The sequence below is a fragment of the Ochotona curzoniae genome, unplaced genomic scaffold (assembly GCF_017591425.1).
Source record: "Ochotona curzoniae isolate NIBS_2020 unplaced genomic scaffold, NIBS_Ocur_1.0 contig_4516, whole genome shotgun sequence".
Taxonomy (NCBI): Eukaryota; Metazoa; Chordata; class Mammalia; order Lagomorpha; family Ochotonidae; genus Ochotona; species Ochotona curzoniae.
The window spans coordinates 4,737,334-4,753,930 of NW_024466313.1; the positions used below are offsets into that span (position 1 = coordinate 4,737,334).

General features: G+C 51.0%; 1 protein-coding gene across 1 annotated transcript in view; it reads right to left on the reverse strand.

The window, feature by feature from the left end:
* LOC121160729 (minichromosome maintenance complex component 3 associated protein) overlaps positions 1-16,597 on the reverse strand; it is a 41,379-nt gene that overhangs the window by 24,193 nt on the left and 589 nt on the right. The window contains exons 2-11 of the mRNA XM_040986768.1: positions 15,182-16,526; positions 14,719-14,942; positions 13,441-13,519; positions 13,163-13,307; positions 10,042-10,232; positions 6,231-6,370; positions 3,884-4,081; positions 3,344-3,612; positions 2,292-2,454; positions 220-380 (exon numbers count right to left, since the gene is read on the reverse strand). Coding sequence (XP_040842702.1) covers positions 220-380; positions 2,292-2,454; positions 3,344-3,612; positions 3,884-4,081; positions 6,231-6,370; positions 10,042-10,232; positions 13,163-13,307; positions 13,441-13,519; positions 14,719-14,942; positions 15,182-16,367 — 2,756 coding nt within the window. The 5' untranslated portion in view covers positions 16,368-16,526. The remainder of the gene's footprint in view (positions 1-219; positions 381-2,291; positions 2,455-3,343; positions 3,613-3,883; positions 4,082-6,230; positions 6,371-10,041; positions 10,233-13,162; positions 13,308-13,440; positions 13,520-14,718; positions 14,943-15,181; positions 16,527-16,597) is intronic.

Below are 16,597 nucleotides of genomic sequence, written 5' to 3' on the forward strand. Positions count from 1 at the left end.
GGGGCATGATCCTGAAGCTCCTGGTGCCTCAATAATTCATGGAAGTATCGAGTTCGGTTCAGAGAACTTGGTCTGAACTCCAATCTGCTAATGACCAAGCTGCAAAGTGGGAACACGCCAGCTGTTCTGAGTCCCAACAAGTTCATCTGCACAGCAGGGAGGCAGCCTGTGGAATGAGCCTTTTCCAGAGAGGCCTGCAGCTCCACGCTCAGGTCTTACCCATCAGAAACCGTGAGGCCATGGTAGCTGAGGAAATCCGTGGCCTCCTCACCATCTCTGAATAGCAGCATGCGCACCACACTGTCCAGGGGGAAAGCCGTGGACCTCTGCGTGCTCACAGTGTAGGCCATGTTGAGTGCCCGGAGAGCATCCTTGCGGATCTGAAAGACGTCCACCAGAGGAACACAATCAGCTGCCCAGTCACCACAGAAATCACCCCAGAATGCAGTCTGGCCCTCTGCTCAGCGGCAAAGAGTCTTAGAAAAGAACGAGCCTGGGCCCAGCTCAGTGGCTCAGCGGCTGAAGAACTCGTAAGCACCGGGATCCCATATGGGCACTGGTTCCAATCCCAGCAGACACAGAGCATAGTCCAGACCACCCTCACTCTGAAAACCAGGGCAACAGCTCAGAGTGTGGTGGAAAAGGAAATGTCCCACAAGGCTGACCATGGTACTGACACAGCGGACACACCAGGCAACATGGGGATTAGAACTACAGTGCCACAGCAATGTCTGCTACAACCTCAGGGCTGGGAATGCTGCACTAGCAACACTATCACGCATGTCAGTGCCAATCAGGCTCCAGCTGGAAGATGCCCTGAGAGCTCAGGCTACTGCAACCCATGTGGGAGATGTGGATAGAGCTTGGGGTTCCTAGCTCCAGCATGGTCCAGACCTGGTCAAGACCTGGATGCTGAGGCCACCTAGGGAGTCAAGCGCAAGACAGAAGTGGGCTCTCTTCCTCTTCCCTCTCACTGCCAACTTCCTCCCCAACAGTACTCTGCCTTTCAAATGCATACATACACACATACATAAATGTTTATGAATAACTTTTATTCGAAAGGCAGATTTACAGAGAAGGAGAGAGACAGAAATACCTTCTGTTCACTGCTTCAATCCCCAAGTGGTCATGATGGCTGAAACTGAGCTGATCTGAAGCCAGGAGCTTCTTCCAGGTCTGCCATGTGGGTGCAGGGTCCCAAGGCTTTGAATTGTCCTCCACTGCTTTCCCAGGCCACAAGCAGAGAGCCGGATGGGAAGTGGAGCAGCCAGGACAGGAACCAGAGCCTATATGGGTTTCTGGCGCTTGCAGGCGGAGGATAAGCCAAAGGACCCAGCTCCCTGAATCAACCTTCTAGACACTGTGAGCCAGGAGTTCACGCAAAGCTCCACGTTAGAGACGTGAACAGCACAGCACATAGCAAAGAGGTGACACTGAAATAGTCAAATGAATGAAGCAGCACCAGGCTCATTCTAACAGTATGGATTAACAGATGTGAAAGAAAATTTAGGGATTTTGAACATACGCTGTGGGATTTCTATTTGGTTTCTTTGTGTTTCTGGAAGGCCATTATGCTAGACTCCAGTCGTATCACTCTCCTGAGATCTCGCTGGTCTAGATCACAGAAGAGGCCTCTGCAGGGCCAGTGCTGTGGGGTGCCAGGTGAAGCTCCACCTGCGCAGCTGTGGCTGCTGTAGCCAGCTGGGGAGTGAGCCAGCGATGAAACAGCTTTCTGTCTCTTCTCTGTAAATCTGCCTTTCCCGCAAAAATAAAAGTTTTGTTTGTTTTTTTAAAGATTTAGTTTTATTGCAAAGTCAGATATACAGAGAAGAGGAGAGATAGAGAGGAAGATCTTCCATCCAATGATTCACTCCCCAAGTGACCACAACGGCCAGTGCTACGCCGATCCGAAGCCAAGAACCCAGAGCCTTGAGCCTCTTCTGGGTCTCCCACATGGGTGCAGGGTCCCAAGTCTTTGAGCCGTCCTCAACTGCTTTCCCAGGCCACAAGCAGAGAGCTGGATGGGAAGTGGGGCTGCCAGGATTAGAACTGGTGCCCATATGGGATCCTGGCACAGTCAAAGCGAGGACTTTAGCTGCTAGGCCACCGCACTGGGCCAATAGTTCGTTTTAAATGAAAGAAAGGACAGGTATTTTGCATTGTACGGTCTTTTCCAACGGCGCCAACCGTGCCACAGCCGGCAATGATGGCAGCCGTCTCTGGGCTACCATGCAGTGCTGGGAAAAGGCCTTGGGAGAGCCATGCTCTGCCGGCACAGCTTTGCTACTGACCTGACTGAAGTAGCAATGCAGAAGACAGGCGTTCAGGTAGGACGCGGACCGGACGAGCTTGAAGAACCTCACAAAGTTATTACTGTTCAAGGCAGCAAATGCCTGCACAGCAAGCGTCACCTCAGCGGAGTTCCTAACAGCAGGATGGAACTGCTGCACCTCTCTGTTGATGACAGCGAGCAACAGGTCAGAATGTCCCTCTAAACCAAAGCTCCCACAAAGACTCTGACAAGCACCCAGACTTCAACCACACCGAGAAGGTGCCTGGGGGAAGTGAACCAGTAACTGCAGTATACTACGGACAAACAAGCAAGCAAGCACCAAATGAGGAGTCAGTGATCCAAGAGTTACTTTAATAACAATGACCTGTTTTCTGTGCTTGACTACGAAGTCTAAAATACAATTTAGCCATTATCAAAATAAATCTGAATGGTTCACAACGAGGGAGAAATGGCTGTCATTTCAAAATGCTGTATTAGCAACTCTCTAAAACCTAATTATCTACAAGGCTTAAACCTGAAAGTCACAATCAGACTCTTCTTCAGCTTCTCAGGGAAGACTTGAAGCTCAGTAAATGTCACATACAATGTAAGAATCCTGGAGCAAAGGAGACAGTAAGCACCTCCAATCCTGTTGGCCAGCAGCAGAGCCTGAAGCCCAGGGCCCAGTCCCACTGCTCACATACATCTCCTCAAACAGGCTGGGGCCTAGCATTCGTTTATCCCTAAGACCCCATCCTGGGTGCTTTCATTACACACGCTTTTCCCGCTTTCAGTACTCAGCTCTTTGACAAAGCTGCCTGAAAATCCCTAGCAACTCCAACGGGCAGCCTGGCTTCCCGCAGCGACCTGCCCTTCTCAGTGGGAAGGATCCCTGCTTGTTCTCTCTGAGCACCCACGGACAAGATTCCACAAGCGAGCAGAGAAGATGCGCTGTGCCAGCAAATCCCGCCACGGCAGCTCTCACTACTGCCCAGCGGTCACAGCAGCTCCTCTCTGATCCCTGGGCCTTCCCACCCTGCCGGGCACTGCCCCTCAGGAGGGCACACTCACCTGAGGATGTCCCCCTTGTTGAGGTTGAGCAGCACATTGTAGCCCTGGAACTCGGCCTCACTGGCACAGGAGATGCCCTTGCTCCTCAGGTCCTGATACATCTCCTTCAGACTCTGCAGGCACTTGGTCATGTTCTCGTTGTTGATCTTGGCGTCGAAGGAAGACATGGACTCCTCACACATGAAGTGAGCACAGTGGATGTGAAACCGGGTACACTTCTCAATCAGGGACACGGTGAGAGGGTCACAGAGGTGCTGCTGCGTGATGTCCTAATCACAGGCAAGGGGAGGTTATGTTCGCACATACGCCTCCACACTCAACACTCTCTTCAGACACACGCACTCCCACGCGGAATTCAACCACAAGACCCCAGCTTATCACGTGTGCCACATTTCCATTCCAACCCAAGCCCACAAAGCACATTTTCACAGGATTCTGTAAAGGTTTTCAAACATATGAAACACAGCAGGTTAAAGGCAAAAGGTGTGCAAGTCTGCTTTGGCGATTTACATGCATTGCCAGTCTCCTGAGCAGAGGTACCTTCCGTATGCCACGTGTGCGGTTCCACACGAAGTCGTACCAGTCCCGAAGGCTGCCCTCCTTCTGGTCCATGATGTGCGTCACCAGGTAGTCCATGGTCCTGCTGAGCACGGCCGAGGGCCGCAGCTCATGTGGCAGGGGCTCCTCCTGGTCGGCGGAGGAGCGGCTGTACTCCTTCACCGCTGCCGCATGGTCCACCTGGAGACGGGGAGCAGGACGCCATGCCTGGGCGGCAGGTGCAAGGCCGGGTTCCCAGCCCAGCACGCCACACAAGAAGGGGAATCCACACACCCTTACGCACTCAACATCAATATCCAAGATCTTGGGCCGGCATTGTGATGCAGTAAGCAAAACTCAGTCTGAATGAGCACCGGTTCAAGACCTAGCTGCTCCCTGTCAATGCACCCGGGAGAGCAGTGCAAGATGGCCCGAGCACAGACCCCTGCTTCCCACATGCAAGCCCAGGTGAAGCTCCTGGCTCCTGCTTCCAACCTGGCCCACCACAGGTTCTTGCTGTTATTTCGGGAGTAAACTAGCAGACGGAACATCTCTTTTTCAAAACAAATAAGTAAACAAATGCCACTTTGCCATAAATAAATATATATATAAATACATCTGTTCAAAGATTACAATAAAAATTCAAAAACCAGGAGCAGGAATTGGGGAAAGTCGACAAGCTGACGTTTAGGGCACTGACATCCCACAATGGGAGTGCCTGGTTCAAGTCCCAGCTACCCCACTGGCAATCCAACCACCTGCTAATTGTGCCCTGGGGGACAGATGGTCCCTGCTACCAGTGAAAGGAACCGGACCCTGACTTCCCCCAGCGCAAGGAAAAGAACGACCTCCCTCCTGCTGATCTGTTTTTCAAACATTTCAAAACATTCCAAAACTATCAAAATTGGGGAACTTGACTTAAGCAAAAATGATAGAGTTAAAACTGGGGTTGTCATACGCCAGAAGTCAAAGTGAAGCAACGCTGCCCTAGCTCCAAAGACAGGTCCGTGTGGACTTTTCAGCCACGTTCAAATGCCAGACAGTCTGCACGCTCCAAGAGATGGCCATGAGACGAGGAAGGGCACAGCAGGGCCCAGGGGACGGGGCCTGAGCTACACAAAGAGGCTGAAGACTCATGGCTGAGAGGAGACCCAGAGATGTTCTCTACTTGTCCTCCAAAGTGATGCCCACTGCCAGGCTGGGGACGCCACACCACGGCGAGGAAAGTATGAGATCACCAGCTGGAGAGAAGGAAGACTCTTCAGCAAGAAGGAAAATGAGTTGAATTGATGCATATTCCAGGGAAACAACTTTCCAGCATAAACTGGTATCAGCCCAGGAAAGGTCACAGCGTCTGATGCAGTGACCAGATCCTGAGGATCTAGCAAAGACGCTAACAATGCTATTACAAAGCTGGAAGATGACAACAGCTCACTACTAATCACAGAAACCAAGATTTACATAATGAATAGCAGGCTATCATTTTCAAAATGCTTATAAAGGGTTTCTCATTACACAGAAAAATGCTCATAATTTTAGGTGGGAAAAATATATAAAATTGCATTTCCAGAATAATCTGGAATATGCCAACAGAAAAGAGTAGAAATAAATTTATAAAATGTAAAAAACATTAAAAAAAAAATTGTTGGTCCCAGTGCAGTAACCTAGTGGCTAAAGTCCTTGCCTTGAATGCACCAGGATCCGATCCCATATGGGCACCGGTTCTAATTCCAGTGGCCCCACTTCCTGTCCAGTTCCCTGCCTGTGTCCTGGGAAAGCAGTGGAGGACGGCCCAAAGCCTTGGGACCCTGCACCTGATGGGAGGCCCAGAAGAAGCTCCTGGCTTCGGATCAGCGTAGCACTGGCCGCTGCAGCCAGCCACTCGGGGAGTGATTAAACGCACAGAAGATCTTCCTGTCTGTCTCTTCTCCTCTCTGAATATCTGACTTTCCAGTAAAAAATAAATTTAGAAAAATTTATATGAAAAAGTAAATAAATAAAAAATAAAAATGAATTGCTCCAGCTACAAATATATTTTTTTTATATTGCAATTTTGCCTGGAGTTCCATCCAGATCTCCCACATAGGGAAGCAAGGACCCACCTGTGCTGCTTTCCTAGGCACCAGGCACAACAGGAGGGAGCTGGATCCAAAGTGGAGCAGCCAGGACTTGAACAGGCACTTCTTGGCATGATGGTGTTACTATGCCAGCCCCAGCAGCTTCAATCTTGAGAAAATCTAAATCCATCCTTGACCAAGTCTGAGCTGCACCTGCTCAGTAAGCGGCTGCAATTCCAAGAAACCACAGAACTCCTCCCCAGCCCCAACATGGGCAGGAACCCAGAGCCCACCTGGTCAGTGCCTGGGATCACTTCAAACACACTCAGCTGGCTCCGGGTCTCCCGCATGTAGCGCTCCTTCTCGGGACACATGTCAGGGCAGGTCCCCACGAACGTCTGCGCTCTGTCCAGGTCAGTTCTTTTCACTCGAGCTAAACAATATCCAACACAAGGTAAGGGCACAGAACACGGTCGACAGGACGCATGTTTTCACCACGATACAAGTGAGAAAAATGTGGAACGCACACACAAATGGTAGAACCAACCCTTGGTCCTAAGGCCTGTGTTGAGGCCTTTATGGGGCTTGCCCTTCCCTGCCCTTGCAGAAAGCAGTTCTTGCAAAGCCAGCAGAGCCAGCATCCCAGATGGGCACCAGTTTGTGTCTCAGCTGATCTTTCCCCTTTGTTACTCCCCTAACCCTAGATACAGGGCAAAATGATTATATTAGTGTGGAAACAATGATATTACCCACTTTCACCCTGTAGCCCGTGACCCTTTGTACCCTAATAAACTAAGATTATTAAAAAAAAAAAAAAAAAAAAAATTTATTTTATTTCTATTGTAAAGTCAGATACACAGAGAGGAGGAGAGACAAAAAGATCTTCCATCCGATGTTTCACTCTCTAAGTGGTACATTGGTGAGAACTGCACCAACCTGAAGCCAGAAGCCTCCTCTATGTCTCCCACGCGGGTGCAGGGTCCCAAGGCTTTGGGCCGTCCTCTGCTGCTTTCCCAGACCACAAGCAGGGAGCTGGATGGGAAGTGGGGCTTCCGGGATTAGAATTGGTGCCCATAAGGGATCCTGGCACATGCAAGGCGAGGATTTTAGCTGTCAGGCCTCTACACCACACACCAGGCCCAGATGATCTACTTCTAATCCAGCTCCCTGCTAAATGTCTGAGAAAAGCAGTGGGAAATAACACAAGTGGGCCCAGCGCAGTGGCCTAGCGGCTTAAGTCCTTGCCTTGAACTGGATCAACGCTAGCCGTTGTGGCCATCTGGGGAGCAAACCAGTAAATGGAACATCTCTCTTTGCATATTACTCTAAATGACCACCTCTACATCTAATGCCCAGCTGCGAGAACTGCTGGGAAGCTTCCCGATCAAGTAAAGCAGCCCCAATCTAACCACAGGCCAGGCAGTGCTGCTCAGAGCCCTAACTCTACAGTCCCCACCCCCACACCTCGGATGCACCTAAACAGATGATCACACTTGCCTAACTATCTCAGGGGTTTTGGTGGTGGAATTTTTTTTTTTTTTTGAAAAAGGAGCACAGGGAAAAAAACACTCCACTCCACCCATGGGTTCACCCTCCAAATGCCAGCCACAGCCAGGGCAGAAACAAGCAGTCTGCAACTCCACCTAGCACCCTGAGATCCAAGTGCTTGAGTGGCTGCCTGCCGTTGCCTGAGCATTACCAGGAAGCTGCGACAGGAGCAGGTTGGGAATGTGAATCCAGGCCTCTGTCAGGAATAGCTGAATAGGTGTCATCCCACCTTCAAGTCATCAAAACATACTTGTTGAAAATTCATTCATTGCGGGGCTGGCATTGTGGTGTACAGGTAAGCCCACTACCCGTGCTGCCGGCATTCCATACGAGCACAGGTTTGTGTCCCAGCTACTCCACTCCCGATCCAGGCACCTGCTACTGCACCTGGGAAAGCCAACAGAAGGCAGCCCAGGTGCTGGCAGCCCTGCCACTCACAAAGCAGACACACATGAAGCTCCTGACCCTAGCCTGGCCCAGTGCTGGCCATTGTAGTCCGTCTCTCCCTCACTCTCTGCAACTCTTTCAACAAAAAATATTTTAAAATAAATAAATGGATGGATGACGTAGGCACGTGCTGCAGTAGTTAAGTCCCCATCCTGGACACTCACATGCCTGGTTTCCAACCCAGCTTCTTGGCAATGCCCCAGGAGGCAGACCACAGTTCAAGTACTTGAGTTTCTATCACTCACACCAGAAACTCAGACCAAACCCCACCTCCTAGGTAAAGACTCAACCAAGCCCCAGCTGTTCTTGGCACTTAGTGATTCAACCAGCAAACGGGAGCTTTTTCCACTTATCTCTCTGGCTTTCAAATAAAATGCATATTCCTGAGAAACAACTTTTGAACATAAACATATCAGGCATTTGGCCTCTGGGTTCGGCTGCTGGTCAAGGCAGCCCTGACTCATATTAGCATGCCAGGTTCACCGCCCAGCCCCGGCTCCTGACTCAGCTCTGCACTAGAGCAGACCCTGGCAGGCAGCCAGAATAGCTCACAACAGTAGGCTGCTGCTGTCACCCAGGAGGCCTGGGCTGAGTTCTGCCCAATCCTGCCCACTGCAGCCATCCAAAAGTCTGTTCAATGCAAACATTCAAAACACTCGGCACCTCCTTCGCCGCCTTAGCAGGAGAATATCAGGAAGGTCCTACCCACCTTCCCCCATACCTCAACTCTCCCCACCCAATTCGGTGGTCCTCATGGGCCTGCAACCTTGGCAACTATGTAAGTAACATCAAGGAATCATAGTCATAGGCACCTGGCCCTCACCTAAGTAAGCAAGCTACCACCATTCAACACTGAATCATAAATGAAACTCAATCTCACAATGTCATGACTCAAAAAAGGGGTTTCATTTTGAAATAATCATTTTACCCAGAGATCACATGTCAGTGATATAACACACAGCAGCTCTGATGAATGCGCTAAGCAAGCACCACAGCTGCTCCAATCGTTCTTCACAGAATTTAAACAACTATGGCCAGCACGATGGCTCCAAGGCTAAACCCTCACCTTGCATGCGCCAGGTTCCCATATGGGTGCTGGTTTGTGTCCCAGCGGCCCCACTTCCCTTACAACTCCCTGTTCGTGGCCTGGAAAAGCAGTCAAGTTCAGCCCAAAGCCTGGGGATCCTGCACCATGTGGGAGACCCGGAAGAGGCTCCTGGCTAGGCTCAGCCCTGGCCACTGTAGTCGTTCGGGGAGTGAACCAGTGGATAAACATTTTTGTCTCTCCTTCTCTCTGTGAATCTGCCTTTCCAATAAATATAAATCTTTAAAAAAGAAAAGAAACAAACAAAACTACTGGGCCTGAACAATGGCTCCACAGGCTAATCCTTCAGCTGTAGTGTCGGCATCCCCTATGGGCTTCCATTTGTGTCGCTGCTATCCCACTTCCCTTCCAGCTCCCTGCCTGTGGCCTGGGAAAGCAGTGGCAGATGTCGTGGGACCCTGTACCCATGTGAGGAACTCAGAAGCTCCTGGCTTCAGATTGGCTTAACTCTGGCTGTTGCAGCCATTTGGGTAGTGAACCAGCAGATGCAAGATTTGTCTGTCTCTCCTTTCTGTAATTTGCCTTTCAATACATACATTTTAAAGAAAAAAAATCCTGCTGCACCTTAAATGTAAGGGCCAAAATTTATATATATATATATATATATATATATATATATATATATAAATACATGGCTTTCCCCCCACTTCCTTTCCTTCTGATACTTCACAAAACTCATGGAAAATGGAATAGTTATGCTATTCCAGTGCAAAAACGACTTGAAATCCAAGGAATTTTTCACTGCATGCACTCTCAGCAGCTGTCTTTCTACGTCATACTTGTCATTCAACCACATCCTGGAAGTAAAAATCGCCCCACTCCAGCTTCAGACTCCCCTCCTCCCTCCAGGTTCCAGACACGTCTCAACTACTTTACGTGTGCACGTGTAAATGCCCACCCCTGCAACCAGGGGAGACCATCGCAGACACAAGTCCAGGAGGAGCAAGCACCTTCCAGGACTCCCGAAGGTGCTACAGGGCCCAGCTCCACAGGACGCACCTTACCTTGGCGCATGATTCGGTCCCTCTGGTCAAGCAGGCGGTACTTCTCCTCTGACGTCTCAGCCACGGTGCCAATGAGGGCACTTAGCGATGACACGCAGGGCCCCAGGCCTTCCGAGCCCTCGGACCCAGAGTCGAAAGGGTCTCCCTCAAATGGGTGGGCTTTCAGGAGACCCTGCTTCTTCACTGGGGAGCTGCAAACGGCAGAGCATGGGCCTCCCATGAGTCAGGCCTTCCTGACATGCCCTTTACTCTTCACTCAAAATGCTCCCATCCTCCAAGGCTGAGTAACTCAACATTCAAACGAGATGATCCCGATAAAGCCGGCACTAAACAACCATGATACATCAGTCACTCATCTTTCTCATTATTTTGAAATATTTCATGCTTTCCAGAATTGGGAGGCCAGCACTGTGGTGTGGAGACTGAAGACACGGGCATCCCAAATGAGCAACGGCCAAGTCCAGGATGCTCCACCTCCCAGCCAATGAGATGGCAGGGCAGTGCAAGATGGCCCAAGTATTGGACCTTTACTACCCACGTGGGAGAACAGAACGCAGTTTCAAGTTCCTGGATCTGGCCCGGCCTGGCCCAGCCCTACCTGTTTGTAGCCAATATGGCAGTGAGCCACCAGACAGAAGATCTCTAACTGCTTTTAAATCAGTTTATGTGGTTTAAAGAAAAACAAAAAAGGATGTAAACTCAAATAAATAGCTGAAAATTTGCAGACATCTATTTTAAAGAAATAAAATTCAGCTGAGGAAAAAAACCTTTAATACCACAAGGAAATATTTCAGTTACTTTTAAGATTTACTTATTGTAAGTCAGTCACAAAAGAAGAGGGAGGGACAGACAGCTGCTAGTTCATTCCCCAGATGGCAGCAATAGCCAGGGCTAGGTCAAGCTGACCAGGAGCTTCGCCTGGGTCTCCCATGTGGCTGGCAGAGGCCCCAGGTACTGGGCCATCTCCCATCACGCTCCCACACACAGCAGCAAGCAGACTGGAAGCAAGCACAGCCGCCAAGATTTGAACTGGCAAGAACTTGACGCCAGCATTGCGGGCAGGGGCTTCTCCAGCACTGTGCAACAATGCTGCTCTTGACAGCATGCTTCAGCATACAACTACTCTGATAAAAAGAACAGATATTCTTATTTCTCTATTTCCATTCTCTAGCTGAGTTTCAACATTCTTTGAACTTGAATGTCAGAGAATATTGGCTTCATGAGGAAGGAAAAAGCCTAAGACAGCCAGCTTCTTTACTACTAATCACAAAACAGCATGGAGAACAGAGAGGTCTTCAAATGTTCATGGAGGCTGCGCAAGCTGCAGCCAGTCACACTGCTGCCTATGACTCGATACTTCCCATGAGCACTGGTTCAAGTCCAGGCTGCTCCACTTCCAACCAAGCTTCTTGCTAACCTGCCTGGGACAGTGCTCAGGGCCCGTCACCCGAGCAGAAGACCTGGATGGAGTTCCAGGATGCAGGCTTTAGCCTGGACCAGGCCCCTGTGGCCATGCCGGGAGTGACCCAGCACAGGAAGACCTCTCCTCCCCACCTCCCTCTGTTCTCATTCAAAACAAATACAAGTAACTTGAAGGTGAGGATCTGTCAGTGTTAAGACACCACTAAACTACCAACATGAGCTGACTGCATGTGACGTCGGGCTCCACTTGGGATTCCAGGTCCCTGCTTACTACACACTGTGGAAGGCAGCAGGCGAGGGCCCCTGACACCAGGTGGAGACTCACATTGAGTCTCAGGTTTCTGACTTTGGCCTGGCCTGGCCCTGGGTCTGTGGGCACTTGAAGCATGAACCAGCACACACTGTATTTCACTCAATAAATCAAAACAATGCACTGAAAATGCATGTTACAGAGCCTGGCGCAGCAGCCTGGTAGCTAACGTCCTCCCTGAATACACGGGGATCCTATATGGGAGTTGCTGGCTGCTCCACTTCCCTTCTGTCTCCCTGCTTGTGCCTGGGAAAGCAGTGGAGGAAGGATGACCCAAAGCCTTGAGACCCTGCACCCATGTGGGTGACTGGAAACTCCTGGCTTCGAATCGGCTCAGCTCCGGCCATGGCGGCCACGTGGGGAGTGAACCAGCAGATGGAGGATCTTTCTCTGTCTCTCCTTCCCTCTGTAAATATGCCTTCCAATAAAAATAAGACTTACTTATTTTTACTGCAAAGTCAGATATACAGAGAGAGAAGGAGAGACAGAGAGGAAGATCTTCCGTACAATGATTCACTCCCCAAGTGACCATAGTGACCGGAGCTGAGCTGATCCAAAACCAGGAGCCAGGAGCCTCCTCTGGGTCTCCCAGCAGGGTGCAGGGTCCCAAGACTTTGAGCCATCCTTGATTGCTTTCCCAGGACAAAAGCAGGGAGTTGGATGGGAAGCAGGGCTGCCGGGATTAGAACTGGTGCCCATATGGAATCACAACGTGTTCAAGGCAAGGACTCTAGCCACTAGGCCACCACACCAGGCCCAAAACTAGACAAATCTTTAAAAAAAAGAAAAAAACGTATGTTACAAACAACCTTAGTGGCACAGCAGCACGTTAAGCCACCACTACAACACCATATGGAACCAGTCCATCAAGTCCCCTGCTCCACTTCCAACCCAGCTCCCTTCTGGTGCCCCTAGGAAAGCAGAGGCTGCCTGAGTCCTTAGGCACCTGAACCCACATGGGAGACCCAGACAAGACCCTGGCTCCTGCTCCTGGCCTGGCCAGCCTGCATCTGCAAACATTCTGGTAGTGAACCAGTGGACGGAAAAGCTTTCCCTCGATGTCACTCTTTCACATAAGTCAATCTGTACCAAACTGAAAAGAACAGAACGAGGCCAGCAGTAACAGCTGCAACCAGCTTCTCCCAGAGAAAACGCCTGCATGGGAAGAAAACGAACCACCTGTGGGGGCTCCTGTATAAGTGGAACAAGATGGGACAGAACCAGAGGCCAGTGGCAGTCACTCTGCTGGTTCCCCAGCCTGGCGGGCACCAGTCTCCTAGTCATCCGGGCTCTGTCATCCATGCTGGCCACACAGGTGCCAAGGACCCGACCTCTGGACCTCAGCTATCCCTGCACAAGCTCAAGCTCCCCCTGCTTCCCACCAGTCACCTTTTACTGAGAAGGCCGCCTCCTGCAGTCCTCACCACAGGCTTGATGAGGGGTGAATGCTGAAAGGGGACTTCCTCCAAGCCCTGGCTGGCTTCACCATCACCTGGCTGCTTCTCCTTCAGAGCAAAAGGCTTCTTGCTGGGACCTGTGGACACAGGGTACAAGAGTCACTCAGAGCCCACCAGCCTCCCTTCCCTGGGGCTGGGAAGGGTCACTCCCACAGGTCAAAGGGCTTTGCATACAAAGCGTCAGACTGTGAAGAATACATGAAAACTCACTTATTTTCTTCTTGTGCCAAAATATACTCATGTCTCCATGCAAACTTTTTCCCTTCTTTTTAGCAAGGGCTGCGGATGCCTGAAAAACAGATGCCATCAGGAATCCAAGGGAAAGAGGACGGAAAACTCAGCCCAACAGACAACAGCGCAGCCTCTCCGCCCAGTGTCTCCCACTGTGGCCAGCTCCTCATCTCCTCTATTTCACAAGCCTGTGTTTGCGCTGCCCTTTTTGAAACATCAACTCTGCTGTGAGAAAACCCATACACTTGGCCTGTCACTCAGTAAAAAGTCTCTCACCAGCTAATTACAAACAGAAACAGAAGGACAGCCAAGTCACACCGAAACAAAGTGGAAACTACGAAACGACACACACAGCACACCGGGCAACTGGGGCTGCTCCTGAGTAACAGGACAATCGGATGAATGGTTCACAGTGGCAACACTTAATAAATCACACACTAAAACAAATGTTACCGGGAAATAGGTACACTGCAAAAAGCAAAATGTAAATGAGTTTTTAGCAAGACTCAGCAAGCCACTAGAAAGGTACCTGATATATCATAGAACACCAATACGTATTCTCTAGGGCCGGTACTGTGTAACACGTAAGGCCACTTCCTGTAGCACCAGCACCCCACATGGGCACCAGCTTGTGGCCCAGCTGCTCCACTTCTTATCCAGCTCCCTGCTAATGTGCCTGGGGAAACACTGTGGGCTCCTACCACCTAGGGAAGACACCTAGCTGAAGCTCCAGGCCCCTAGCTTTAACCAGCCAGCCCTGACTGCTGCAGTCACATGGGGAGTACACGGAAGATTTCTCTCTGTCATTCTTTCTTTGAAGTTGTCTTTTCTGAATAAATCAATCAACCTTTTAGTAACAGCAAAAAGAGATTTAAAAAGAGAGAAAAAAATCCTAAGAGCAGGAGCTTGTATGAGCGCAGCAGCAGCAGCACTATTCCTAGGAGCCCAAGGTCCAGCCGCATTCGAAGGGTTAACAAGATGTGACCCGTCCACGTGTTATTAACCCTTGAAACGGAGCGAGACCTGACACAGGCTGCCCCCGGCTAATGCACCTAGCAAAGAGGGCCCAAGTGTCTGGGCCCCTGCACCCAGAAGCATACGGCTTCTGGATTCAGCCCTTGTGGACATCTGGGGAGTGACCCAGCAGGTGGAGAATCTCTCTCCCCCTTGCTATAACTCCTCCCCCAACTCAAAAAAAGATCATTTTTCAAAAACAAAAATAAAATGGCTTGAAAGTGGGAAGTTTAGAGAACTCACATGATCAAAAAAATGCACCACTGCGAGCTTCTTGCTGCGCCTGGTGTAGATGCGCTGCACCTTGGCGATCTTGCCAAAGTGGTCCTCCAGAACGGTCCTGTCGTTGAGGTAGTCGGGAATGTTCTTGCACTGGATCGCAGTGATCTCTGTGGGAGACAAGCCCCCGAGGCTGTCCACACTTTCACTCCGCTTACTCTGCCTCGCAGGGGTTCCTCGCAGAGAATCTATAGGTGCAGACAATGGACACGTGAGCTCAGCACTTCCAAACAAAAGAAGGCTCAATTCGCAAGGTAGGTTTCCGGGAAATATAAGATCCACTTCCAGGCTTGGATGAGGATTCCTGACGCCCACAGGGGTTTTACAGGACAACCAGACTACCACCTTGGGGACCTGAAGGGGACCCCTCTGCACCACACAGAACGGACCTAAGGGAACCTGGCCGCATGACGTGCTAACAGCTCACCTTCCTTTTTGTCCCTGCCTTCCACTTCTTCCTCCTTATTCGCACCTGCAAGCCGGGAAGGTGCCAATATAGATGGGCCCCCTCCTGGGACGGCCATGTGGTCACTCTCCCCGGATCCCACAAAGCCGGTGTCCTTTCTGGGCTCCTTGTTTCCTAGACGACCTGCTTCTTTATTGCTTTTGAAAACGTCCTGTATTGTGCGACCAAACAACGTGCCCCCTCGGGGTCGTTGCAGGCGGACGGGCCGTTTGTCTGGGGGGTGGTCACCCCGGGACAGAGGATCCCAGTCCTCCAAGGGCTCGTGGCCATGTCTCCTGGGAGAGCGGTCCTGGTCCTCCTTCCTCTTCACGCCTTTCACAGGGCCAGGGAGTGGCTCCCCCTGGGAAGCAGCCTCCTCACAGCCCTGCCTGATGCCCGCCTTACTGCCTGAGAAGGGCTCCCCGACAGACACGGAGGGAAAGGAGAAGGTGCTGCCACAGCTTCCAAACACTGGCTTCGGGCCTCTCTCTTCCTCTGCATGCTGGCCAGACAAGGCAGGAGGGAAGGCAGACGATGAACTGCTACTGTTAAGTGGCTTTGGAAACGTGAAACTGGAATTGGTGGATGAACTGCTGGTCACAGGAGGAAAAGAAAAAAGGCCCACGCTCCCGGGGCCACTGCTGACTGGGTGGGAAAATGTGAAAAACCCAGAGGTGACCTGGCTCTGGGACGTCTCCGGCTCGGACTCCGCTGCCATGATCGGTCTGAAGACCGCATTTTCCAAAGGTTTAAAGCTGAATTCTGTTTTTCCAAAGCCAGGGCCAGGCACTTCCCCGCCTTCTGGTGCAAAAGCAGAGGTATTCAGGAAAGCTTCAGGGTTGGGGGACGATTTAAAACTGAACCCCGTGTTTCCAGGGACAGATGAAGTAGAAGGGCTGGAAGCAGCTGCAAAGACAGGAGCGTGCTCAAGTCCAGAGAACAGTCCTGTATTTGAACTCTGGGGGAACACCAAGGCTGGTGCGGACGAGGACTGGCTGGACTCCTGGGAAAAGCCTGTGCTCTTGCCAGACAACAAGTTGTTCTGTCCAAACAGAGAAGGCTGACCAAACCGGAATGGCGCCTTGGCCTGAAACGGTCCCCCGGAACCACCAGCAGAGGCTGCAAAACCCCCGGGCTGCGGCGCCCCAAAGGGGTTCGGCGGGTTCATCTTCCCCTCCGCTTATGCAGCACCAACGCGAAGCACACCGTCGGGAGTCCTCAGGCAGCTGGCAGTCCCGGACAGCTGAAAGACAGACCGCACAGCTCCGTCCAGTAACAGCTTTCTTAGGAAGGGATGCTAACCATGTCTCCGGCTCAACAATAATTACTGAAAGGGCACGGCACAGGATAAAGAACGGTACAAGTCAATTTCTTTGCCGCCAAAACCGTTTAAGATTT